The sequence below is a fragment of the Phocoena phocoena genome, chromosome 4 (genome assembly GCF_963924675.1).
Source record: "Phocoena phocoena chromosome 4, mPhoPho1.1, whole genome shotgun sequence".
Taxonomy (NCBI): Eukaryota; Metazoa; Chordata; class Mammalia; order Artiodactyla; family Phocoenidae; genus Phocoena; species Phocoena phocoena.
The window spans coordinates 47,464,064-47,491,751 of NC_089222.1; the positions used below are offsets into that span (position 1 = coordinate 47,464,064).

The following is a 27,688-nucleotide window of genomic DNA, read 5'->3' on the forward strand; positions in this document are numbered from 1 at the left end:
GCTTTGTCTAATTATTCTGAAATGATAAATTATCACTGGCTGATGGGACTGTGGGTGATATTATTTTCTTTGCACTTGACTGCAACATATTTTTACAATTATAAATGTTATACAACATTAAAGTGTTTCTCTATAACTTAGCTGCTAATAGTCAGGAAACACTTATGTATGACACACAGCTCTATGTGCTCTATATACATATTAATGCATTTAATTATTTATACTTTTAACAGCAGAAGTAAGTAGAGGCATGAATATCCACCTCACATTTGTACAGATTCTTTCTATATGATATTCCATATGTGCATAGTCTATTGCTGCCTGTAACTTGCATATCTTTGTGTTATCTTGGCTTTATCTTCATGTTCCAAATGGAAGATTCCAGACCTTCTTTGTGTCCCATTTCCTGAATTCCTCATGGAAGATTGCTCATTTTATGGTCAGGCCATAGCAGATCATAACATCAACACACAAACCTAGCACTTTAACTTTGCAGATCTCAATTAGCAGAATGTTCTCCTGGAAACAAATACATCTCTCAGTGGCCACCAGGGAGTCGCATTAACTGGTTGCGTTCACAAAGTTCAGTAAAACATTTACGAGGGAATGTTCTCCCTGAAGATGGAATTCAAAATGGATCGTTTTGTAAAGGATTTTTAGCTCCTAGAATAACCGGAAAACAGACTGTTTGAAGTAGTGACATGACACACTACTCATTACTGACAAAGGGCTCTCCTCCCCTTGCACCCAATCTGAACTACTCATTTCTGTGGAAATGCAGAAGCTTCTGCAGCAAGGAAAGAAAGAATGGGCTAGAGTTACTGTTTAATTGGCCACAAGCTGGATACCGGCTGTCTGCTTGGCTCCGGCTGTGCTGTGACTATCAGGCCTGAGGTGATCGTGGTCGCAGACGAAGCTCCATGGGTGCCCGCTCGCTCTGTGATATCCACAGGCTGGCCCTCCCTTTCCTCTAAGAAGGCCTGTGGTCCTTGCGGCGTCTCCACTCCAGAGGAGCCCGCTTCCTCATTGACATGCAGGGAGCGCTCCCACAAGCAAAAGCTGCAAAGCATCATTACCGTGGTCGGGAGACAAACAACACTCGCGCGGCATACCAAGTGGCACCACATTTAACTGAATCATTTTATTATGAATACATTCCGGGCTGCCACTGTGAGCCACTTGCCTAAACTACGCCGGCAAAATGGATCTTTGCTAATTACATTTCATGCATATTTCAGATCTTTCCATGGGGATGCAGGAGGATGGTGGTCATAAAACGGAACTTTACAGCCAGGTTCACTTGCATTTGGCATCAAAACCCAAACTAGCGGGTAACAAAGGTAAGTTCAATTACATTCCGTGTTGTGTTTGTTTTAGCTGGAATGTTTCCTCCTAGTAACTCTATCAGTGCTGTTGTGGTCACTGGTTGAAAATGAAATCACTCTTCAAATCCACCTGAATACACATTATTGCAGAAATACACACAGTTATTAAATCATTTCTTTTCCACATTTCCTTTTCTATATTTGTCCTTAGATTGAATTAAGGAAATAAGCCTCTGGCTGTGGGGACATGTCAGGAGAGTGACAGAAAAACATCATTACCTGCTTCAAGACTGAATTGTAAAACACACAAGTGACTGCTTTCTTGTGGCTTTTTACCCTCTTGCCGGAATCACTTTTCACTGCCAGCAATGCTAGCTGGTTATTAAATGAGATGAAAAGCCGTCCGTGGGCTTCATCAAAGTGGAAGAGACATCTGAAGTCCTGACTTTTGGAGAAAGAACAAGCTATCCTCTGGATGGACAGCTGGCGCCGAAAACCTGCATGAAACGTAACAAAGTCACAGGAGTATGTCAAGAATAATTCTAATTTTTTAGCCAGATTTTCTCTAGCTCACCCTCGATCCCAGGCAGGCTCTGCATAGTGCTGTAATTGTTCACACTTCTCTCATAGCACATATTTTTTGTATTTCCCTTCTCTGTTTCAGTATCTCCTCAACCGTAATCTCTTCTAGGGAAGGGACTGTGTTTTGCCTCAGTCCCCAGAAAAGTGCCTGCATTTAGTAGGTGCTTATGATAGGCAGAGTAATCATCTTCAAAGATGCCCACGTCCTAATCCCTGGAAAATGTGAATATGCTATCTTACATGCCAAAAGAGATTTTGCAGATGTCACAAATTAAGGCCTTTGAGATGGAGAGATTATCCTGGTTGACTTGGGCAAGTCCAATGTAATCACAAGGGAGATCAGAGTGATGGGATGTGAGATGGACTCTACCTAATGTTCCTGGCTTCAAGGAAGGAGAAAGGGGACCGTGAACCAGGAGAGCTGGAGAAGGCAAGGAAACGATTCTCCCCCAGAACCTCCAGAAAAGAAGACAGCCCTTGGAGTACCTTGATTTTAAGCCCAGTGAGACCCAGGCTGGAATTCTAACCTGCAAAACATTAAAGGTGTGTTGTTCCAAACCACTGTCACACTAGCAATAGAAAACGAATACAACCTCTTTCGATAGATAGATAGGTAGACAGATAATATATGTATATATTTTTTGATGAAATAAAAGACTTGTTATTAAATTGAAATCAAGTTCAGATAAAACACAGACAATTAAGACACAAAAAAATGACATGCAGATGGAACAAGGTAAACACTGAAGGAAATGGGAAGAGCAGCTCTGCAGATGCAAATGTTGCCAACTGTCAGTCATGGTGCAGAATTAACACAGGGCAGTGAGGGAGAGTCAGAGTGAAGACAGCGAAAATCCTCTCCAATAGGGGCCAGCAGGCCAGCTCTAGGGCCAAACTTTTGGGGTTCTGATTTTGGCTCTATCCCTTACTGCAGGGTGACCTCTAGTAAGTTTCTTTGTCTCTCTGAGTTTTTGATGTGGTACCTACCTAATCTGATGCTATGAAGAGGGAATGAGAGCCCATGTCAAGCATTTAGCATGATGACCAGTATGTGGTCAGTGCTCAGTAAATGTTTTTTTTTTCATTATTAAGTGTAGTTTATTCTTTTTATTGTATAAACATTAGAACCTAAGAGCAAAAAAGTTTCTTTCAAATAAACTAGTGCATCTTATCCAGTATGAGAATTATTTTAAATTATCTATAAAAGATGACCTCTGTTTACACGAGTGTTTATTACTCCATAGGGCAAGCTACCCAGTAGTTTTTAACCTATTTTAAATCATATACTCCTTTGGGGGAAAAAAAAATCATTTGAAAACGATGGTCCGTCTCCTCCTCCTAAATGCATATACCCATACATGCACACAATTTTCCACATAATTTCTTTGGATACATAGACACACACATCTCCCATACAGATCCTGATATCCCATGGGATAGGAATTCCTAGAGTAGTCATTATGATTAGCCAAAGATGTCCTCTTCTACCTTTTGATTCTATCCTACTCTCTTTTCCTACATAAGCCTCTTCGTATACCTCTTTGTTCAGGGTAAATGGGCCCAGTTCTTTCAACATCATAACATCATTTTCAGATCCCCCTCCACCATGGCAGCCTCTTGATTTTCTCACTTTGTCCTTTTTTTTCCATTTTCTCTCCAGGGGAGGATGGTTATCAAGGCCTTGTTTACTTTTTTTTTTTTTTTTTTTTTTTTTTTTTTTTTTTGTGGTACACGGGCCTCTCACTGTCGTGGCCTCTCCCGTTGCGGAGCACAGGCTCTGGACGCGCAGGCTCAGCGGCCATGGCTCACGGGCCCAGCCGCTCCGTGGCATGTGGGATCTTCCCGGACCGGGGCACGAACCCGTGTCCCCTGCATCGGCAGGCGGACTCTCAACCACTGCGCCACCAGGGAAGCCCCTTGTTTACTTTTTTAAAAATATAATAAGATATGTCCATGGTGTAAAATGCAATAGCACCGAAGGGATTTTTCTTCACCCCATCCCTCTCGGCCTCAAGTCCCACTCCTCAGAGACAGCCTTCTTTAACTATTTTTTTTTTTTTTTTTTTTTTTTTGCGGTACACGGGCCTCTCACTGTTGTGGCTTCTCCCGTTGCGGAGCACAGGCTCCGGACGCGCAGGCCCAGCGGCCATGGCTCATGGGCCCAGCCGCTCCGTGGCACGTGGGATCCTCCCGGACCGGGGCACGAACCCGCGTCCCCTGCATCGGCAGGCGGACTTTCAACCACTGCGCCACCAGGGAAGCCCTTCTTTAATTTTTTTTGAGTTACGGTTTTCCCCGTAACACCAAATAATAGCTGTGTGTGTGTGTGTGTGTGTGTGAACACAGCATATATTAATCATACATTGAATGACATTCTCCTCTGAAAGTAATGCAGTTACTTACACTCATTTTCTCCCTTTCTCTTCCCATTGCCCCAATCTAAACATTGTATTTTTTTAGTCCTATTGTATTATGCTTTAAACTAATACACTTACACATTAATTACCACACTATCAATATAAGACAGTATCTCTCTGCTCACTAATATGTAAAATGAATACCTTAGGGTCCTCAAGGACCTCTTTAAGCAAAGTGCTCAGAATTGAGCCAGTATTTCAGGAGTGTTCTAACAACAGTTACAGGCACTGTGACTTCTTTAAAGCAGTCTACTTTTACGTGAGCTGATTAAGCCACTCCAACATGCATTGCCCTTACCTTGGGGTCCTGACTGAGCAAAACTCTAAATCTTATTCCCATGAACAAATAATCAAGCCAGACATCTAGCATCCTACCTTCAAAAATCTGATGTTGTAAGCTAAAACTAGGATTTTTCTAGTTTCAAAGTGTAAAGATATAATCTTGAATCCTAATTCTATTATATTGATAATTCCTCCCTGATGTGTCCACACATCCCATGGAATACAGTAGATGGTCAATAGATATTTTCTTAATTTGTTGAAGGTTGTGGTTCATTTAACAACTACGCTTTTATCCCACTCACTGTTAAAAATATTAGCTAGGATAAGTCCAAAAATATAACACTTCCATAAAAAAGCTTGCCTCACTTCTACATGGTTATTTACCCAATTGCAGATCTCAACTAATTCACATTGAAATTTTATGAGACTTTTTCAAACATCTTGCAGAAATGAGTATGCTTGATGTATAGGGTAACCTCTCTATTTACTAACACTTATAACAAACTTAAACTGACCTAGTCAAATTCTACCAGATAAGCAGCATTACCAATCCCTCTAATCCCAAGAATATATATTTATAAAGTAAATTGGGTTTTCTTGGCAAGAATTTTTTATTAAACAACTTATTCTAGTTCTTAAACCTTACTATTTTTATTTAAAACATTCTGGCCACTCTCCAGAAAATGTTTATCCTCAAAAATATAAACTCTATAAGAACTAAGACTTGCAAATATATTTCAAAGTGTTCTAAATATAAATAGGATTGATAAGCTATTATTTTGAATGTTAAAACCACATAGATTAGATGCATCTAAGATTAGATGCATCTAGATCATTCTCAAACACCCATATAACTTACAATAGTCATATCAGCATTGTTCAAAATCCTGTCTTGTTTGGTATGGACTCCCTCCTAAAAAGCTGAAATTAACTTCATTTCAGAAAAATACTCTGGGGCATGGTTGAGTATAGATTAACAATAACTCAACAGTATTAATGGACTATAATTTCCCCAGAATCATTTTCTGCATGTTGTTCAAATCATTTATGTCAACTTTAATATTTCATTGACATTTAGTCACATAAATTAAATGAAATATTAAAAATAGATGAGTGATAACCTCTACTCTATGACAGGTGAGTTCTTGCTATTAGCAATTAAACTTAGAGGTGCGTTTTTTAAGCAAAATGTGTATATTCATTAATTTTTCTTAAAATTAGTTTTTACTTTTCTTCTTTCCCCTCTTCCCTTGAAGAACCCTTGACTCTCATAATTAGTGATCCTACTAAGTCCCCTTCCATCTTTAATTCTCTAATTTTTCTTTCCACTGAGAACCAAAGCCAACAACATTTATATACTGTCATCAATGTATAAAACAGTGTTTCAGCATTCTCCCAGAAATCATATCATGGTAGGTGACCTCCCATATGCTTTTCAATTTTTTCTACACTTCACATTCTATACCAGTGGTTCTTAATCTTGACACTAGAAACACCTATGCTGTTTAGAAATTGCTTATGTTTGAGACTTTTCTCAAACCTATTAAATCAGACTCTCTGAGGATGGGGCTCAGGTATTAGTTTTTTGGTTTTTTTTTTTTTAATTTCTCAAGTATTTTCATTGTATTGTACTTTAACTTCTCAATTTGGTTTTACAATCAACGCTAATCTCCTTGAACAAGACATCTTTCTCTCAGCTTAATCAGTAATACCATGTGGCTTGGCTTTAAACCAGATAACTGTACTCCCCTATTCAGTCTATATCTTTTTAATCAAGAAAAAATCTCACATTAATTCTATTTTATTAATCAAGTCCTTTTGCAAAATATCACTTAAATATCTAGTTAATATTTGAGAATCCTTGATTTTCCTTTTTTTGTATTCAAATTGACTTCTGAAATAGAATTAGGTCACATTTCAGAAAGCAGTATATTTAATATCATTTTCCATTCTGATATCCTAGAGAAGTTTTCTTTATTCTTAGTAGGAAAAATAAAGAAATTGGTAAACACCCAGGCTTAAAAATTATAATTGAGGAACTGATTATTTTTTAATTTATATTTTCCATATATTTTTATCTAAACTGTACTTTTTATTTTCATCATGATACCTGAGAACTTGTGATGCTTGTCCAAACTCAGACTTACTAAGCCTAGTCCTTGAAATGCTTTACATAGGGGCTCTTTACTTCATCTCCATTTTTATAGTATTAGGAGGAGTAAGCATCCAAGCTTGTGATTTTATATCAAGGCAAAATTTAGCTTTTCACATAATGATAAGGACTTATTTTTCTACTTAATCTTTATCTTGTTTCAACTGTTACCCAGTTAATAATGCAGGATTATAAAAGCAAATCCTGTATTATTCATATACACTAGCCCTAGAAACCAGTGGATTGGGACTCCAGACTCCAGGCATCTCGACCCTAGTTTTAATATTCCTCAGGTCTGTCAGCTTAGGTATATTATATTACTTCTCCATTTTCTCACCTTTATATGGAAGGGGACGCCGCCAGCTCTAAAATTCTGCCAATTTTGTCTAGAATGTACTGAAATTGCTAAATCCATTATCTATAGATTCCAAAATAACAACTGAAGCAATTTCAAGAAGGTGTATTGTGAAGATTGGACTAAAGAAATGTAGTCTGATTTTACAAAAAATTTCTTCCTGTCCCCTGCCAGAGATGGACAGAATCGTTTCACATAGGCATAATAAAAGTATAATGAATAAATAATAAATAAATTAACAAAGCTTTTCTTTTATCCTATAAATATTAGAATTATAAATGGGTAACTTCATGGATGGGTGGGTACAAAAATATATGTATGGATGGATACAGAATCTGTTTTCAGTGCACTTTTTAAAACCAAACAGCATTATGTACATATTGGCAACATGTCCAAATTTAATTCAAAGTAGTTAGGGGGAAAAAAGATTCATAATTTCCTAATAATGATATAAAAGTGAGGGAAAAGTAGAAGACAGACTTAGAGAACTGCATCAAAATGAGATTTGTTTGGCTGCATCAAATATTTGCTACTAACTCCTACCATCCTGTAGGGCATAGATATAAAATGACAATAAGAAAAAGAGAGAGAGAGCGTATATATCGCTAAGGGGATTTTGAAGACAGCAGCGCAGCAGCCCAGCTCTCCGGGATAATCCACAAAGATGGATAGCCTACTCGCAGATAATAGGATAACAGGAACTGAGGGCATTGGCTTTCCTGAATATACCTTTATGTATTAACAAGTCTATTTATTTAGAATTTAAGCCTTTGGATAATCCACAAAGGCATAATCAGTGAATGCTTAAAGGCAATTTTGTTTGACATGATATATGCTAGCACACATATTCTACTGAATAGCTCAGCTAATGTTTTTATCTTGAAGTAATATAACAGATCTTCCTTTAAGAAATATTTTTGCCATTTTTTTCCTCAGGATTGAGGTCCACCTTAAAATATTAGTGGGAGGTTAAAATCTTCTCTTGTGCTATTCATTGTTAAATTATTACCATAGCCATTATCATCTTTTTATCATTCTTTTCAACAAAAATAAAAGAAGACATACAGCTCTAGGACACAGATTTCTATTGTGTGTCTGTTTGTGTATTCTATCATTGACCTTGAAAAAGTCAAAATGTTTCTTAATGCTATGAATTGTTCTGCAAAAATCTCATTAATTTCCCAGTTGAAGTTCAGCAATAAATTTAACTAATATCAACATTTTATTTAATTGGCTTTCTTTTCAGAACAAAAGTCCTTTGGGGAATTGTTAAATTTCAGTTAAATTGATTTTTTTGCTATTACCATTGCTCACATAACACAGAAAAACATAACAGAATTTTTCGCAGGCTTTAAACAAAAGTTTTCTAACTTTGCCTTTCAAAGATCACTGTTCCTCTTTTACTTCACAAAGTAAACCTAAACACTTTAAATTTTTTTCTTTCTTTTTTAACTCAATATTTATACTAACAACTGCTTGGAAGAAAGTAAGTGAAAACCAGCTAGAACAAGGGAATCTTGGTTCAATTATCATTCCAGACTAGGTTTTTGTGGGGGGCCTTCCTGCTTCAAAGAAAAACAACTCTGAATAAAACATAATTTCTGCTGCCTTGCTGGACCTTCAGGGATTGGAGACAATCTCCACAGGTCCAAAAGAAGAAGGAGGAAAAAAAGAAGCAAACTTCACAAGGAGACAGTGGACAGTAGGCATAAATGAGTAGACTATAACCAGGAGAGAGGGCAGACAGCAGAAGCAAGAAGAACTACAATCCTGTAGCCTGTGGAACAAAAAACATATTTACAGAAAGATAGACAAAATGAAAAGGCAGAGGACTATGTACCAGATGAAGGAAAAAGATAAAACCTCAGAAAAACAACCAAATGAAGTGAACATAGGGAACCTTCTAAAAAAGAATTCAGAATAATGATAGTAAAGATGATCCAAGACCTCAGAAAAAGAATGGACACAAAGATCGAGAAGATGCAAGAAATGTTTAACAAACACCTAGAAGAATTAAAGAACACCTAGAAGAATTAAAAACCAAACAGAGATGAACAATACAATAATTGAAATGAAAAATACACTAGAAGGAATCAAAAACAGAATAACTGAGGCAGAAGAATGGATAAGTAACGTGGAAGACATAATGGTGGAATTCACTGCCACGAAAAGAATACAGAAAAAGAATGAAAAGAAAAGAAGACAGCCTAAAAGACCTCTGGGACAACATTAAATGCACCAATATTAGCATTATAGGGGTCCCAGAAGGAGAAGAGAGAGAGAAAGGACCTGAGAAAATATTTGAAGAGTTTATAGTCAAAACTTCCCTAACATAGGAAATGAAATAGCCACCCAACTCCAGGAAGCACAGAGAGTCCCAGGCAGGATAAATGCAAAGAGAAACACATTGAGACACATAGTAATCAAACTGACAAAAATTAAAGACAAAGAAAAATTATTAAAAGCAACAAGGGAAAAACAACAAATAATATAAAAGGGAACTCCCAAAAGGTTAACAGCTGATTTCTCAGCAGAAACTCTACAAGCCAGAAGGGAGTGGCATGATATATTTAAAGTGAAGAAAAGGAAGAACCTACAACCAAGGTTACTCTACCTGGCAAGGATCTCATTCACACTCAACAGAGAAATCAAAAGCTTTACAGACAAGCAAAAGCTAAGAGAATTTGGCACCACCAAACCAGCTGTACAACAAATGCTAAGGGAACTTCTCTAAGTGGGAAATACAAGAGAAGAAAAGGACCGACAAAAAGAAACCTAGGGCTTCCCTGGTGGCACAGTGGTTGAGAATCCGCCTGCCAATGCAGGGGACACAGGTTTGTGCCCCGGTCCGGGAAGATCCCACATGCTGCAGAGCAGCTAGGCCCGTGAGTCATGGCCGCTGAGCCTGCACGTCCGGAGCCTGTGCTCCACAATGGGAGAGGCCATGACAGTGAGAGGCCCATGTACCACAAAAAAAAAAAAAAAGAAGAAGAAAAAGAAACCTAAAACAATTAAGAAAATGGTAATAGGAACATACATATTGATAATTACCTTAAATGTGAATGGATTAAATGCTCCAACCAAAAGACACAGGCTTACTGAATGGATACAAAAAGAAGACCTATATATATACTGTCTATAAGAGACCCACTTCAGACCGAGGGACACATACAGACTGAAAATTATGGGATAGAAAAAGATATTCCATAAAAATGGAAATCAAAAGAAAGCTGGAGTAGCAATACTCATATCAGATAAAATAGACTTTAAAATAAAGAATGTTATAAGAGACAAGGAAGGACACAACATAATGATCAAGGGATCAGTCCAAGAAGAACATATAACAATTATAAATATATATGCATCCAACATAAGAGCACCTCAATACATAAGGCAAATACTAAGAGCTATAAAACAGGAAATCGACAGTAACACAATAATAGTGGGGGAATTTAACACCTCACTTACACCAATGGACAGATCATTCAGACAGAAAATTAATAAGGAAACACAAGCTTTAAATGACACAATAGACCAGATAATTTATTGATATTTATAGGACATTCTATCTGAAAACAGCAGATTACACCTTCTTCTCAAGTGCACACGGAACATTCTCCAGGATAGATCACATCTTGTGTCACAAATCCAGCTTCAGTAAATTTATGAAATTGAAATCACATCAAGCATCTGTTCTGACCACAACACTATGAGATTAGAAATCAATTACAGGGAAAAAAACCCATAAAAAGCACAAATACATGGAGGCTAAACAATATGTTACTAAATAACCAAGAGATCACTGAAGAAATCAAAGAGGAAATCAGAAAATACCTAGAGACAAACGACAATGAAAACACAATGATCCAAAACCTATGGGATGCAGCAAAAGCAGTTCTAAGAGGGAAGTTTATAGCAATACAAGCCTACCTGAAGAAACAAGAAAAATCTCACATAAACAATCTAAGCTTACACCTAAAGGAACTAGAGAAAGAACAAACAAAACCCAAAGTTAGTAGAAAGAAAGGATCATAAAGACCAGTGCAGAAGTAAATGAAATAGAAACAAAGAAAACAATAGCAAAGATCAATAAAACTAAAAGCTGGTTCTTTGAGAAGATAAACAAATTGATAAGCCTTTAGCCAGACTCATCAAGAAAAAGAGGGATAGGACTCAAATCATAACATTAGAAACAAAAAAGAAGAAGTTACAATGGACACCACAGAAATACAAAGCAACCTAAGAGACTACTACAAGCAATTCTATGTCAATAAAATGGACAACCTGGAAGAAATGGACAAATTCTTAGAAAGGTATAACCTTCCAAGACTGAACCAGGAAGAAATAGAAAATATGAACAGACCAATCACAAGTAATGAAATTGAAACTGTGATTAAAAATTTTCCAACAAACAAAAGTCCAGGACCAGATGGCTTCACAGGTGAATTCTATCAAATATTTAGAGAAGAGCTAACACCCGTCCTTCTCAAACTCTTCCAAAAAATTGCAGAGGAAGAAACACTTCCCAACTCATTCTATGAGGCCATCATCACCCTGATACCAAAACCAGAAAAAGATACTACAAAAAAAGAAAATTACAGACCAATATCACTGATGAATATAGATACAAAAATCCTCAACAAAATACTAGCAAACAGAATCCAACAATACATAAAAGGATCATACACCATGATCAAGTGGGATTTATCCCACGGATGCAAGGATTCTTCAATATACCCAAATCAATCAATGTGATACACCGTATTAACAAATTGAAGAATAAACACCATATGATCATCTCACTAGATGCAGAAAAAGCTTTTGACAAAATTCGACACCCATTTAGGATAAAAACTCTCCAGAAAGTGGGCATTGAGGGAACCTACCTCAACATAATAAAGGCCATATACGACAAATCCATAGCAAACATCATTCTCAATGGTGAAAATCTGAAAGCATTTCCTCTAAGATCAGGAACAAGACAAGGATGTCCACTCTCTCCACTATTATCCAACATAGTTTTGGAAGTCCTAGCCACGACAGTCAGAGCAGAAAAAGAAATAAAAGGAATACAATTGGAAAAGAAGTAAAACTGTCACTGTTTGCAGATGACATGATGTTATACATAGATAATCCTAAAGATGCCACCAGAAAATGACTAGAGCTAATCAATGAATTTGGTAATGTTGCAGTATACAAAATTAATGCACAGAAATCTCTTGCATTACTATACACTAATAATGAAAGATCATAAAGAGAAATTAAGGAAACACTCCCATTCACCGCTGCAACAAAAAGAATAAAATACCTGGGAATAAACCTACCTTAGGAGGTAAAAGACTTGTAATCAGAAAACTATAAGACACTGCTGAAAGAAATCAAAGATGACACAAACAGATGGAGAGATATACAATGTTCTTGGATTGGAAGAATCAATATGGTGAAAAATGACAGTACTACCCAAACCAATCTACAGATTCAATGTAATCTCTATGAAATTACCAATGGAATTTGTTACAGAACTAGAACAAAAAAATCTTACACTTTGTATGGAGACACAAAAGACACCAAATAGCCAAAGCAGTCTTGAGGGACAAAAAAACAGACCTGGAGGAATCAGACTCCCTGACTTCAGACGATACTACAAAGCTACAGTAATCAAGACAATATGGTATGGGCACAAAAACAGAAATATAGATCAATGGAACAGGATAGAAAGCCCAGATATAAACCCACGCACATATGGTCACCTTATGTTTGATAAAGGAGGCAAGAATATACAATGGAGAAAAGACAGCCTCTTCAATAAGTGGTGCTGAGAAAACTGAACAGCTACATGTAAAAGAATGAAATTAGAACACTCCCTAACACCATACACAAAAATAAACTCAAAATGGACTCAAGACCTAAATGTAAGGCCAGACACTATAAAACTCTTAGAGGAAAACATCAGCAGAACACTCTATGACATAAATCACAGCAATATCCTTTTTGACCCACCTCCTAGAGAAATGGAAATAAAAACAAAAATAAACAAATGGGACCTAATGAAACTTAAAAGCTTTTGCACAGCAAAGGAAACTATAAACAAGACGAAAAGACAACCCTCAGAATGGGAGAAGATATTTGCAAATGAATCAACAGACAAAGGATTAATCTCCAAAATATACAAACAACTCATGCAGCTCAATATTTAAAAAAACAAAGAACCCAATCAAAAAATGGGCAGAAGACCTAAATAGACATTTCTCTAAAGAAGACATACAGATGGCCAAGAGGCACATGAAAAGCTGCTCAACGTCACTAATTATTAGAGAAATGCAAATCAAAACTACAATGAGTTATCACCTCACACCAGTTAGAATGGGCATCATTGGAAAATCTACAAACAACAAATGCTGGAGAGGGTGTGGAGAAAAGGGAACCCTCTAGCATTGTTGGTGGGAATGTAAATTGATACAGCCACTATGGAGGACAGTCTGGAGGTTCCTTAAAAAAACTAAAAGTACAATTACCATATGACCCAGCAATCCCACTACTGGGCATATACCCAGAGAAAACTATAATTCAAAAAGACACATGCACCCCAATGTTCACTGCAGCACTATTTACATTAGCTAGGTCGTGGAAGCAACCTAAATGTCCATGGACAGACGAATGGATAAAGAAGATGTGGTACATATATACAATGGAATATTACTCACCCATACAAAGCAATGAAATTGGGTCATTTGTAGAGACATGGATGGACCTAGAGACTTTAGTACAGAGTGAAGTAAGTCAGAAAGAGAAAAACAAATATTGTATGTTAACGTATATATGTGGAATCTAGAAAAATGGTACAGATGAACCAGTTTGCAAGGCAGAAATAGAGACACAGATGTAGAGAATAAACGTATGGACACCAAGTGGGGAAAGCAGCGTGGGGAGTGGTGGTGGGATGAATTGGGAGATTGGGATTGACATATATACACTAATATGTATAAAACAGATAACTAATAAGAAAGAACCTGCTGTATAAAAAAGTAAAAACTATAACCAGGAGCCTGAGCCCTGGACCAGCAGTGAGTCGGAGGCACTGAGGCAAGACCGTTCAATTAAAAGGACAACAGGGGCTTCCCTGGTGGCGCAGTGGTTGAGAATCTGCCTGCCAATGCAGGGGACACGGGTTCAAGCCCTGGTCTGGGAAGATCCCACATGCCGCGGAGCAACTAGGCCCGTGAGCCACAACTACTGAGCCTGCGCGTCTGGAGCCTGTGCTCTGCAACAAGAGAGGCCGCGACAGTGAAAGGCCCGCGCACCGCGATGAAGAGTGGCCTCCGCTCGCCGCAACTGGAGAAAGCCCTCGCACAGAAAGAAAGACCCAACACTGCCAAAAATAAATAAATAAATTTAAAAGGACAACAAATAAGGAAAATGCAGTAGCCTCAGGACAGTAGCTTTACTCATTTTCATTCTGCAGAGACAAACACAAATCTTCTCTGGAGGAAAGCATTTTCAGTTTCATTCCTCAGAATGCTTATAGTTTAGCAATAGCAAAAAATTGAGGTAAAAATAAAAGATACCAAACATAGAAAGGAAACAATAAGGAACAATTCACCATAAGGAAGAATCATCAGAATAGTAAATATCTAATTTGGATCCCCAAGGACTCCAGGTATTAGAATTATTTGATAAGAAAATGCAGTAATTAATATGAAATTAAAGAGCTAAAAGTCAAAATCCCCTAAATGAGCAAACAACAAAAGAGCATACAAAATTACCAGGAAGTTAAAAAATGTTTTAGGAAAAAGTTACATTTTAAAACTCAATGTATAGGTTATATAGAAAGTGGGCACATCCCATTATAAACATTCCCATAAAAGTCAAGAATATGATAAGATGCCACCTGAAATGTGCAGGAGAAACCTCAATAAGGAATGGGAAATTTTTGTACAATTTTTCTGAAAGGCATTTAAAAAAATGAATAAATGGATAAATACAGGGTGTGCTTTCTCAATATTTTAAAGATGTCACCTATCAAATTCAATGTAAATCCAATCCAAAAATTAATATGGTTTTTCATGAAACATGAATACTGATCCTAACATTTACTTAGAAGGATAAGATGCCAGAGGATTGTTAAAATTAAAAACAAAAAAACCCCACAGAAGTAGGAATTTCTCTACCAGATATCAAAACATACAATAAAGCTATGCTGGTTAAAGCAGTGGTGTACTTACTCAGGAAAAGGCAAATAGACTAATGGAAAGAATAAAGCATCCAGAAACAAATTCATGTATACCTGGAAATTCAAATGATAACAATGGAACTTCAAACCAGTGAGGGAGAAAAATTTTTCAAAAGAAATTATTCAAAAAAACCTTGGATGTCCATTTGTAGAAAAAAAAACATTTTACACAAAAATAAACTGCCAAGTTAAATGGAAAAAAAAATTCGACAACAGAATAAGTATTAGCAGAAACTAAAGGAGAACACCTCTATAAATATGAATTGTGGAACATGTTCCTAAGCTAGATACAAAACCAGAGCCACAAAGAAAATCATTTCTTAGACTCAACTTCATAAAAATTTAAAACTTTTGAATGATAAAAATTACATAAACAGGGCTTCCCTGGTGGCGCAGTGGTTGAGAGTCCGCCTGCCGATTCAGGGGATACGGGTTCGTGCCCCGGTCCGGGAGGATCCCACATGCCACGGAGCGGCTATGCCCGTGAGCCATGGCCGCTGAGCCTGCACGTCTGGAGCCTGTGCTCCGCAACGGGAGAGGCCACAACAGTGAGAGGCCCGCGTATCGCAAAAAAAAAAAAATAATAATCACATAAACAAAGTTAAAAGATGTATGCTTGAAAGAGACAAGATATTTGCATCATATATAATAAAGGATAATCAATATATCTTTCAAACTACTACTATTGATAGTATTCCCGAGTCCAGTTGATAGGATAAAGGGCTTGATCAGATAACGCACAAAAAACAAGAAATATAAATGGCTAATAAATAATTGAAGAAATTCATCCTTATTTTTTGTCCATTAGATTCACAAAAGAATGAACACATTAGTGGTATCTATCATTGACAAGAATGTGGGGAAAGAAACACCTTTACACACCTCTGACGTGTATACCAATTGGAAAAATATTCCTGCATCTAAACCATCCTTTAAGAATTGAATCCCTGTTGACCCAATAGCATCGCTTCTAGAAATGTATCTCAAAGAACATATCACAAGAAATTAGTTATGTGGTCTTAAAGATGTGTGTGTGCATGTGTGTGTAAATGTGTGTGTGTATGTGTGACAGTTGGTTAGAGATAATATCTATTATAATCAACAGGTGATTGAATAATTAAAGTATGACCATCCATACTATGAATTACTATGTAGCAGGTAAAAATTCAGGTCTATGTATACTCACATTGAAAGATCTCCAGGAGATATTGTTTAGCAAAAAGCAAGTTGCAAGAAAGTATGTCTCACGTGATGCCACTTACATAAAAATTAATAATACATACTCCCTTGTATTTGTATACACACATAGAATGGTATACAGTATATAATAATAAATTATAACACCACATATTATTATAATACAATATGTTACAGTATATAAGTATGTGATATAAATATAAGACAATACACATCGTGTTAATAACAGATATTTCTTGGAAGAGGGATTGATTTGAAGGGGGCGTGAAGAAAAGGGATATTCACTTCTTGTACTACATGCTTTCTCATTTGTAATTTTTACAGAAGAGCATTAATCTGTTTACTTGGCATAATTTAAACAAAATGAAAGTGGCTTTGTCTCTGGATGGATAGAGGAAAGTTGAGGAGAGAGGGTACGCAGAAGGGGAATGAAGACACACAGGTAAGAGCTAGTCACCAGCACAAGAGTCTTTGAATTTTCCTTCCAAACCTTGGGTGCACAATACAGAAACCAGACTCTGGGAAAAATCAAAACCTCAAACAAAAGATTAAGTTACAAACTGATCTGATTCTGGTGGTCAAATCAGGATAAGTAGCCCAGGAGAGAAGAGTTAGGAGCAATAGAAAAGACTAATCAGATTCACTGGTTGAGATATTTCCCAGAGGCTTTGAAAATCCTTTTACTCCCATGGTGATTCCTCCTCTAAATGACCAAGTTACTGGCTCCCAGCAGGGCCTTGCCATCAGTGATTGCCATCTTAGGAGACAATTTAGGAGTCCAAAGCAAAATGCAATTGGACTATTACTTATACCAAATGCTATAGGGATAAACTTATTGCTTAATAATCACTGGAAAGCACAATAGAGAAGTTTTCCAAAAAAGAACTGAAGTAAGTCTCAGGAAATTATTTGGATCTAAATTACTTTGGTCTGAAAATCCTCTAATTTAGCAATTCATAGACCAAAATATGGTTCAATCAAAGGCTCTTTGAAAAAAGAATGCTTTCTCTCATTTTCCCTGTTCCCTAAATTAACCCTAGTCCTATAAAATATCCAAAAGAATTTTATGCAATAAAACAAAGGCTTAACCTGGTAGCTGAAAGCTCTGTTGTTTGTTGTGAAGACATACAGGCTAAGATTATTATGCATTTATCGAAGTGAAATGGATTTAGACTAATGTGAAAGACGGCATGACAAGCTTCATTACAATGTAATGGTTTAAAAGTCAAAGCAAATATAGGATGATAAAACTGACTTGAAAGAGGCCAGGTAGTCTTAACATTGATGATAGCTATACACAATCAATTCTGACTCTAAGAACATTTTTTCACTTGCTTTTAAAGTTACAATACCTTTCAGGGAATTCTATAATGATAAAATATCTGTTATTTCTTTCATATTTAGCTTTGATAAAGATTTGTTCATTTAACTAAGATTTATTGAGGACCTACTATGTATATAGCACAACCCAAAAAGAGAGCTGCAAACCTCGTGAATCCTGTCGGTTAGTTGATAGTTACACTATTTTATATGCTTTATTCAACATGTATTTAATGTATATTAATATGTGCTAGATACTGGGAAACACAAAAATGAATTCAACAAATAATCTTTGTCTTTAAGCACTCAAAATACAGTGAAAGATAGAGTATACACATACAACCTTCAAGTATACATGTCAGGCTGTGTTAAATTCAATAATGGGGGACTTCCCTGGTGGTTCAGTGGTTAAGAATCCGTCTTGCAGTGCAGGGGATGCCGGTTCGATCCCTGGTCAGGGAAATAAGATTCCCACATGCCGTGGGGCAACTAAGCCCGCAGGCCACAACTACAGCAACAAAGAGCCCACGCACCACACGGAAAGATCCTGCACGCGCAACTAAGATCTGAGGCAGCCAAAAAAAACCCACAAATAAATAAATATTTTAAAAAACAAATTCAATAATGGGAGTTAGAACAAAGTGCTAAAAGATCTCAGAAAATAGAACAACTAAAAGCTAAGGCATCAGAAAAGTCTTCATTCTGAATTTCTTTGGTATTTAAGATTCACAGTAATATGTATTCACTTCAAACTGTCAAAAAATAATCACTGGGGCTTCCTGATGGCGCAGTGGTTAAGAATCTGCCTGCCAATGCAGGGGACACGGGTTCAAGCCCTGGTCCGGGAAGATCCCACATGCCACAGAGCAACTAAGCCTGTGCGCCACAACTATTGAGCCTGTGCTCTAGAGCCTGTGAGCTACAACTACTGAGCTTGTGAACCTAGAGCCCGTGCTCCGCAACAAGAGAAGCCACCGCAGTGAGAAGCCCACTTGCTGCCACTAGAGAAAGCCCGCATGCAGCAACGAAGACCCAATGCAGCCAAAAAAAAAAAAAAAAAAACCACTGAACAAACACTGCAAGGTGCCAAGCACTGTGACTGATACCAAGTGTACAAGCTGAAAGGACACTGACCCTACTTAGGAAAGTTAACTACAATTTCAGTACAACAGAACACGTGTTCTAAGGAGGGACACACAGGTGCAATGGGAGTGCAGAGAAAGAAACACCTAGGTCTGTCTGAAAGACTCCAGAAAGTCTGAAACTTCAAGGATAAATAGGCTTTTGCCAGTTGAGAATGGAGGAGAGGGAACTGAAGGCAGAAAGAAGGGCACGTGGCAGAGCCATGAGGCAGCATGGTGGAAACAGGCAAAGTGTGATGCGGAGCATCAGATGAATGGAAGAGAAAAGCAAGAAGTGAGGTGGGCCTGGTAGACTGGGGGAGGGCTTTATATAAAAGCTTAAGAATTTTAGAGCTGATATTTAGAATGAGGGTAAGAGGAGGTATTGAAGATTTTTTTCTTAGACACCACTTAATTAACAGGATGAAGGGCAGATTGGAATCAGACCCGTATGCAAGAAGGGAGACATGTTAGGCAACCTTGCAATGTTTTGGATGAGCTAACTCGAAAGATAATAATTCAAAAGAAGATGAGATTTTGAATTAGAGCAATGGCAGTTGAGAGGGAGAGGTGAGGCTGATAAGTATATTTGATGGTAGAATCAACTAGAATTGGCAGTTGAGTGGTGAAGTTTCAGGTGAAGGGAGGAGATTTACGGTCTGATAGGTAATACAGTAAAATAAGCAAGTTTGGCAGGACTTATGCACAGGGTGAGGCTAAGGATTTGAAGATGAATTTCTATTTTTTCTATTTAATTTTCACATATACAAGTATCACTTTAGAATAGAATTAAAAGTCAGAGTCACTGAAAAAGTCTCAGAGGCTGTCCCCGATAAGCCTACTGCCCATCCTTCTTCTCTTCATAGATTTCTGTTCTTGAAATCTATCACATGTTAACTGGATCTATATCAGGCATTATGTAAAACAGAAGCTTTACAGAGGAACACATGATGAGATTATTAGAGATAAAGAAATTTTTCTGGGAGATACGAGTAGTGAATAATGTGATCAGGATACAACCGGGACTACCTGGTTTTGGTACAATGTTTTTTCCACCATATTTAGAATTTGCACCAATATTGTCAAATAGAATGGGCTAATATATTTAACTGAAATGTTATTAATGTACTTGATATTCTTCAGATTAACTTTGATTTCTAATTTACTGAGTCTCTTCAGTGGAAAAGCAACAATAGTTAATTGGCTGTGCCAATTAACAAGAATTCTATATCTTATCAAAGCAACATTTTCTCATTCCCATTTCTGTTTTGTATTTTTATTGGATTAGTGAGTACTTTGGAAACTCTCAAAATGTGGCCTATTGAGAACCCAAAAATAAGGATTACATCTATGAGTACATGGTTTAAAACATTTTTTTTAATGAAACACCTTGTCCAGTTGCCCAGGACTATTCCTAAATTACCGTAGTATCATTTTTAAAATACAGATTTCCAAAAACATAGTAGTAAGTCACTATATTATAAAAATCTATACCAGCTCTAAGAGGAATTTCAGACCAAAGATAGATTTGGGTAGGAACTGGGGAGGCAGAACTAAATAAATTAAATGCACACTGTTACTAACTTTATCTTTGGAGAAGATGAAAAGTTGTTTTCTTGCAGCAAAGACTTGGACAGCTATTACACTGGCTGAGTGACCCCAAAGGACACCAACCGGCTTAGAGACAACATAGGGGTTCCAAAGGCAAACTTTATTGTTAAAGCCAGCAGCTGCTAATCAGAATTAGAAAGAAAAAAAAATGTTTTTAATAACATGAATACTCTACTTTTTTTTGAAACGAGTATATCACATCCTATATCACCGTAGGTAGATAAAAGCCTTCTGAGCACTAATGCACCCTTGTCTTGAAGGAAGGAAAATCTTATCATTGTCCAATAGCCCAGGCTAATGCATGAATGCTATCACTGGAAATAGCTGAAATGCCGGGTGGAGGGGAGAAGGAGTCTGCATGGGGTGAAAGGACAAGACAGTTCCATTAAGAGGCAACCAGTAGCCCAACCCGGAGGGCAGAAAATCCTTCTCCCAGTCCCAAAGTTCCCCCTCTACAGCCATCACAGCCTAGGAATGCAGACCACGTTAAAATTATCCCAGGGGTAAGAGAGAACTAAAACAATACTTAAAGTTCCCAAATTAATGAAAAAGTGTAAGGAAACCAATTATTTTCACTGTCATGTAAATAATCAAGTATTTGCAGCAAATAAGCAGCAGAAATATGTTTGACCTGCTCTCTTGAGGCAATAATTTTGTTTTGTTTTTTTTTTAACACAAATTGATTATATTCAGGGAAGCACATCAAAAACTGGGGATGCACAGTGCTTCTTGAGGTCTGGGGAAACCCAGCAGAGCACTCTTTGTCGTTCCCTTGTTTAGGGCCAACTGTGGAGCGTAACTTATTCACATTTATGGAATCGCCATAAATGGCGGACCCCTATTTGGATTAATACCCAGTGTAAGGGTTATAGCAATAAGAGGAAGCGAATCCACTCTTGTTTCAAGTCTTTACCCCATAGTATGAAATTAGTAAGACAACTGATAAATTTTACCCTGAGTGTTACTGCATACCGTAATATGTAATACCAGCACTGTGCCAGGTACAAGGTAGCGATCAGTATGAAGGGGCTGAAATAATCCATGAATCAATGCAATGGTTGATATTTGAGTCCTCCCAAACTCAATTCACTAACTCCTCCAGCTTTCTCTAATAAATCTACAATCCTCCTTGAAAGTCTGATGTTGGCATATTCCTGAGTTCAAAGTCAAGGTCTCTTTTTACCGTGATTGTCAGCTGTGACTGTTGGGAATTTTAGAGACTCTTCTTAGCTGATATCAATACTCTATATAAATGATAATTTTTGAAACAGGGTTAATATGACCCATTCTGTAGGCCATGTACATTCATTCTCTGTACTACCCTATTAATTTTTAAAATAATACCTCACTTTTTTATAATATTTGAACTAATATCGTATACATCAAATTATCAGCTTTCAAAATACCTAAATATTTTATTTAAATAGATAATGCCTGAAAACCTTTATCGCTTATTTCTTCAGCTAAAATTTCCATCAGAAAAAGAACTCTCCTTTAGTATGCTAAAGGACAAATCTGAAAATTTTCAAAAACCATTAGAAGTTGTATTCTGAAAGGTGACTGAAAAACATTCTACATTTTGCATTTCTCTAGTAAGTGAGTGAGTGTGTGTGTGCGTGTGTGTGCGTGTGTGTGCGCACATAAGAAAATGATGTATAGGTTGAGCATTGGGTGATGTTAGGAAGATGGCAGAAGGCAGACACTGCATTCTTTCTCTATGTCATTTTACATTCCCCACCAATTCTGATAAAAAGACTCATTAAAGCACTGGGGAACTTTCTCATCTTGTCACCCCAATGCAGTTCATATACACTGCACACCATAATGCATCATTGTCAGACGTAATAAAATGTGAGCTGCTCAAGTTGGTCTCCCTGGCGGTAAAGCAACATGGTGAAGAGGCTCCATGTGTGCGGCTATGCATCCCAGACTATTGATGAGTCCCTCGTAGTTATCATGATTTATTTTACATACCAATTAACTTGATACGAGAGTGGTAATCAAAAGCACGAATGCCCTGGGCAATGTTGAAGGATGTCATGTTAAGACGCTTTTTTGATTTCTCTCTCCATGCCAGCACCCCAGTGTGTGTATTGCTGGTTGTACTGGAAATAATAGCATCTAAGGACGCATTGTAAGTAACTGATTAAAAAAGAAAAGAAAAGAAAACAACCTTTAGTCGATTTCTCAAAAGATACAGGCAAAATAGAATTGTTTTAAAAGATGAAATTCAACTCAGATTATGATGATGCAAACTGACACTTAGAAGACACCTCACTAAACCCTTCTCTCACCAAAGAACCCACAGTGAAAAGTTACATCAAAGTCTGCATCCAGACTTTTCCTCCCTCCCCCAACGATAGCTTAAACATTTTTATAATTAGAACACATGACAGGAAACAATATTAATGACAAGAATCATGTGGGATTCTCGAGATATAAGCATCGGGCCAAAACACTGGGTTCTTCCTCCTGGGCCGAAAGCAGGCAAACAGGAACTCAGCAGCTATCTGCTGCTCTCAAGGTCCGGCTCACGCCCAACCCATTGTTTTGTTTATGTTTTGACCGGTCTAGAATGTTTGAAAGTGCGGTGTCCTGGACTCAATGCTCTGCCAAGAGTCACAAACACAGCTAGAAGCCCAGGCTGATTGGCTGTTCCCCTGTTCCTGATTATCTAGTACTAAACGGGCAGCAAAATCCCACTTCCCAAGCAACAAAAGTGATCCTGCTGCCTTTTGTCAGAACGACCTGTGCATTCCTATCAGACTCTCCAAAAGACATAGCTACTCTGTCACCAACTTCAAACCACTAAGCCCTCCACGGTTAGAGGGCAGTTCTCTTTTGCATTTTAGTAAGACAATGATTTGTGCCCCAAGGTGAAAGATTTCTGATTTGACCTCAAGCCCAAATTTCTGCCTCACATCAAGAGGGATGTTGGAACTTTGTACAGCTTAAGAAAAGTTGCTTTAATAGGACAGCTCTTGAAAATGTTTCTGATCTGTTTATTATACAGAATCAAAAATAACACTCTTGGAATACAATTCTCAAAGGATCACTAGCATTCCTGCACTTCTTACGAAACTAATCCCTGACAGCAGTTCGTTCCACACTACCTTGTTAAAGATGTTTACATAGAAAACAGCCTTAGAATGTAAGATCGCTTCTCCCTTTGCAGCAAATGATAGACAAACTTACTACCAAGAATAACTCTGGAGCAAAAGATAGCACGCGCCTGCCCACTGTAGAAGATTCAGGTTCTCTAAACTCAGGGTTCCTCTCCTGTAACATGACCCACTGCGTGCACAGGCATTCATCTGCAAATGTCTGCTTTGCCTCTGTGGGACTTGGGTGTCAAGGGGAACTGACACAAATATGCGGATACTCATGGGGCTTGCTGTGCTGGGAGTAACGAAGTCTTTTTTCTCTAACACAGGAGTCTTCTGTCCTCTGTCATTTTAAGATTATTTTAAAAATTCTTTCTCCAAGTGAGAACCACAGTATTTGTATTGTTAGCTGTGCTGGAAATGGCAAGCTAACTTATTAGTAACTAACTTGGAAATAGTCTTACTATTTTGGTGAAAGAATTTAATTTGCTTTATATAGATGTGTGTATATACATATGCATATATATATACACACATATATATGAATACATACATTTCCGAATTTCTAAAGACAAGGAAATTCTGAGAGGCAGAAGTATAGCTCAATACATTCTTTCCTTTGAGCTTATTCTATTAAGATGATTGCTTCTGAAAGCAACAGGGACTTATATGTTTTAACATGACCAATTTAAAACTAAGGAGATTGGGGCTCTTCATGTGTCACATATAGATGTCCTCTCTCAAAACACAGCATCCAATCTTCAGATTTATTAGGCGTCTACTACATGCCCTGTGCTGTGATACCTTTAATAAGAAAAGAAATAGACATAGCTTGGACGGTCCCAAGCTTGGAAAACAAGATACACAAATCAAACAATTACAGAAAACTTTAGTATACAATAAAGGGATAAATTGAGTAGTACAGAAATTATAATAGAGGTTCAAAGATGAAAGAAACCAGTGTGGGCTTCAGGGTTTGGAAGACATTTGGTGGGCCCTGACAAAAAGAGAGCATTTCAAGGGATAAGTGGTGACAAAACACATGTGTGGGAAACAAAAGGTAAATTCAGAGCTCAAAGAAGACGAATCTACTCCTTTATTTTACAGGCTAAGAAATAGAGACCCGTGCAGGTTCAGAGATTTGGCCAAAGTCAGCAACTGACTGTTGTCCAACTCAGAACTAGAGCCCAAGCATTCTGATTCTGAGTTTGGTAGTTTAATGTCATATAATGTGCAATATTAAAAATCCAGTCGGGATTGGACATTAGCGTTTGGCAGAGCCAGAGTACAAAGTCAAATCTGATCTCCTGACGCCTGGAACAGGGCTTCTCATATTTTCATATGCACAACTGTCACCTAGAGATCAGTGTTAAAACGCAGATACTCATTCAGAAAACCTAAGGTGCTGCATTGCTGACGATCCGCAGTTGTGGTTGTTGATGCTCTCTTAGGACCACACTTGGAGCAGCAAGACACTAGAATACATTCCTTAGAGCACTGCCATCCTTCTGTAGTCTAGAGAATTAAACCATAGTTCTTAAAACTTGAGATATTAAATGCTCCTTTGGGAATCTGATGAAAGATATAGACCTTCTCCACCAGAAAGATGTGTATACACACAAAATTTTGTATAAAATATCAGGATCTGGGGAACCTCCCCCCTTCTACTCATGAAGCCCAACCATGATAGATCTGAAGAACTCAGGTAATTAATCTCCAGCTACCAAGTAATTTGGGATTGCAAAACACTTCACCTGCTTTTTCAAGTGATTCTTAAAGTTTCTGTTACTAACGATGGATCTGCTTTGCTCTTTGTAGGGAACAGCCCTTTGCAGGAAGCAGCTCTCTGCAGGAGGCCCCTTTTGTCTTGTCACTTTAGCAAAGCTATATTGTAACTAACCTTTAAACTAGGCACCCCCATGCTCTACTCACCTCCTGCCCAAGCACAATGCCTTGCCTAACCTGTTGATTCTTTCCTTAGATCAAAGAAATAGAAATGAAGACTAAGTAATTAACAGATGACTAGATCTTTTCCCCAGCTTCCCCTTCTGTAATCCCTCAAGCCAACTGTGTGAACAAGACAGCATTTAAAGAAAGATCACAAGGAGTCCACAAGTCTGCATGCAATGGGAGATGGTGATGAATCTGACCCCCTACCTCAATGATTAAATGAGTTTACTCCCCCTTTTTCCCTTTAAAAACTTTCATGGCCAAGCAGAATCTTGAGTTGGTTCTAGAACACAAGTCTGCCTTCTCCCCAGGTTGCAGGCCTCCTGAATAAAGCAACCTTTCCATTCCTACCAGCACTTGTCTCTCAAGTATTGACTTTCAAGTGGCGAGCAGTCCAACCTGAGTTCAGTAATGCCCACTTTGGCGCAGCTAAGGAGCCCGCAAGCTGCAACTAAGGAGGCCGCCTGCCACAACTAAGACCCCACACAACCTAATTAATTAATTAATTTTTTAAAAATACCCACTTTGGGCTTCTCTTTTTAGTTTCTACTTCTTTAAAATAAATGAGTTTAACTGATCTTTGATGCCGGGGTTCTACAAATCAATTCCAGAAAACAATTTCTAAGGAAAAAAGGAGGAGGTGCAATAATGCAAAGGAGATTTTCAGAAAGGAGAGCTCACAGAGCTCTAGGCAAACAGAATAATTCACTGAGCAGTGTATTGTGAAATGTTGTGAAACACAAAAAGACTGCTAAGGGCCAAACTGGTCTATTTCTCCACTCTGCCCAGAATTCACCTGGATGGTATGTTTCTTGCTCATCCCCCATCATGTAATCTCCCTCAATCTATGGATTACTTATAATAATTATGTGGGTAATTTTTTGAATCCCTCCCATTCATTACCAGGTATCATCATGCCAGATGCCCTCACCCTGTAGTCATCTTTAGTGGGCAGATATCCCAAATTTACTGATGAGGAAATAGTCCAAAAGCCATATCACCCAAAGGCACGTGGCTAATTGGAGGTGGAGATGAGATTGAGCCCAGTCCTGTCTGGCTGTGAGCTTTCCATTTTGTACTACTGCATCCTTATTTTTCACTAAGCCACACTGCTGTATGTATGCCAGGTTCTTTCTATTACGTGATCTGAAGTTCTTTCTATTACCAACTACATTTATGTTCCCCATACTCTCAATCCCAGACCAAACTCCCACTTCATCTTTAGTTTTTCCTGATCTCTTCACTTTTTTATTGCTACTTATCCCCCTAGGACATAGTATTCCTATGTCCTCTTGTTTTCCATCTTTTTCTCTTCTACTCTTTCCTTCTTAAAAAAAAAAAAAAAGAAAGAAAGAGAGATAAATGAAGGAAGGAAGGAAGGAAGGAAGGAGTAATCAGCTCCTATAAAACTGAGTTCTTTGAGCCTCATTGGGGAGCAATTAATTTTAGGAGCGTAAAGGTTGCTGATCACTTTTACACTAACACCGCTACTTTACTAGACGGACCAACAGTATAAAATCTGAGGACAAGTATCCTCAACAGGAGCAACCTCAATGAAAATATTCCCTTTGTTTACAGAAAATGCTAAGAGTTATTATAACTTGACTTAATGAAGCAATATTATAATACATAAAGTATATAACACAGCACTATAATTATATGTTCAAATCCATGGAAATTCCATAATATCATTACACTACAATCAAAATAAAGTATTTCTACCCAGAAAATTGCTTTGTCATGTGTTTCCACATTATATCCAAGTATCTTCTTTAGTTTTGAGGCTATAAAGAAAGACAGATAAAGAAGTACATTCTGCCCTGGTATTTAAAGTATTGCTGTAAGATTTGAACCTGGAGGTTAGCAAGTGACATTCATGGGCCTGTAGTACATATTAGAGGCTCAACAATTCACACTTTATTTCTAACCCAAGATATAACCCGTTTCTGATTAAATTGTAAAATGCCAGAGCTCCTGAAAATGCCTGAGTAAAAGGTGAAAGTAAAGCCATTTCCTTAAAATCAGATTACCTGATACATAAA

The 27,688-nt window shown here is 37.6% G+C and overlaps 1 protein-coding gene across 1 annotated transcript in view; it reads right to left on the reverse strand.

Moving 5' to 3' along the window:
* WDR49 (WD repeat domain 49) overlaps positions 1–27,688 on the reverse strand; it is a 117,491-nt gene that overhangs the window by 53,683 nt on the left and 36,120 nt on the right. Inside the window, 4 exon segments of the mRNA XM_065875813.1 lie at positions 1,605–1,822; positions 7,009–7,014; positions 20,556–20,714; positions 22,567–22,734. Coding sequence (XP_065731885.1) covers positions 1,605–1,822; positions 7,009–7,014; positions 20,556–20,714; positions 22,567–22,734 — 551 coding nt within the window.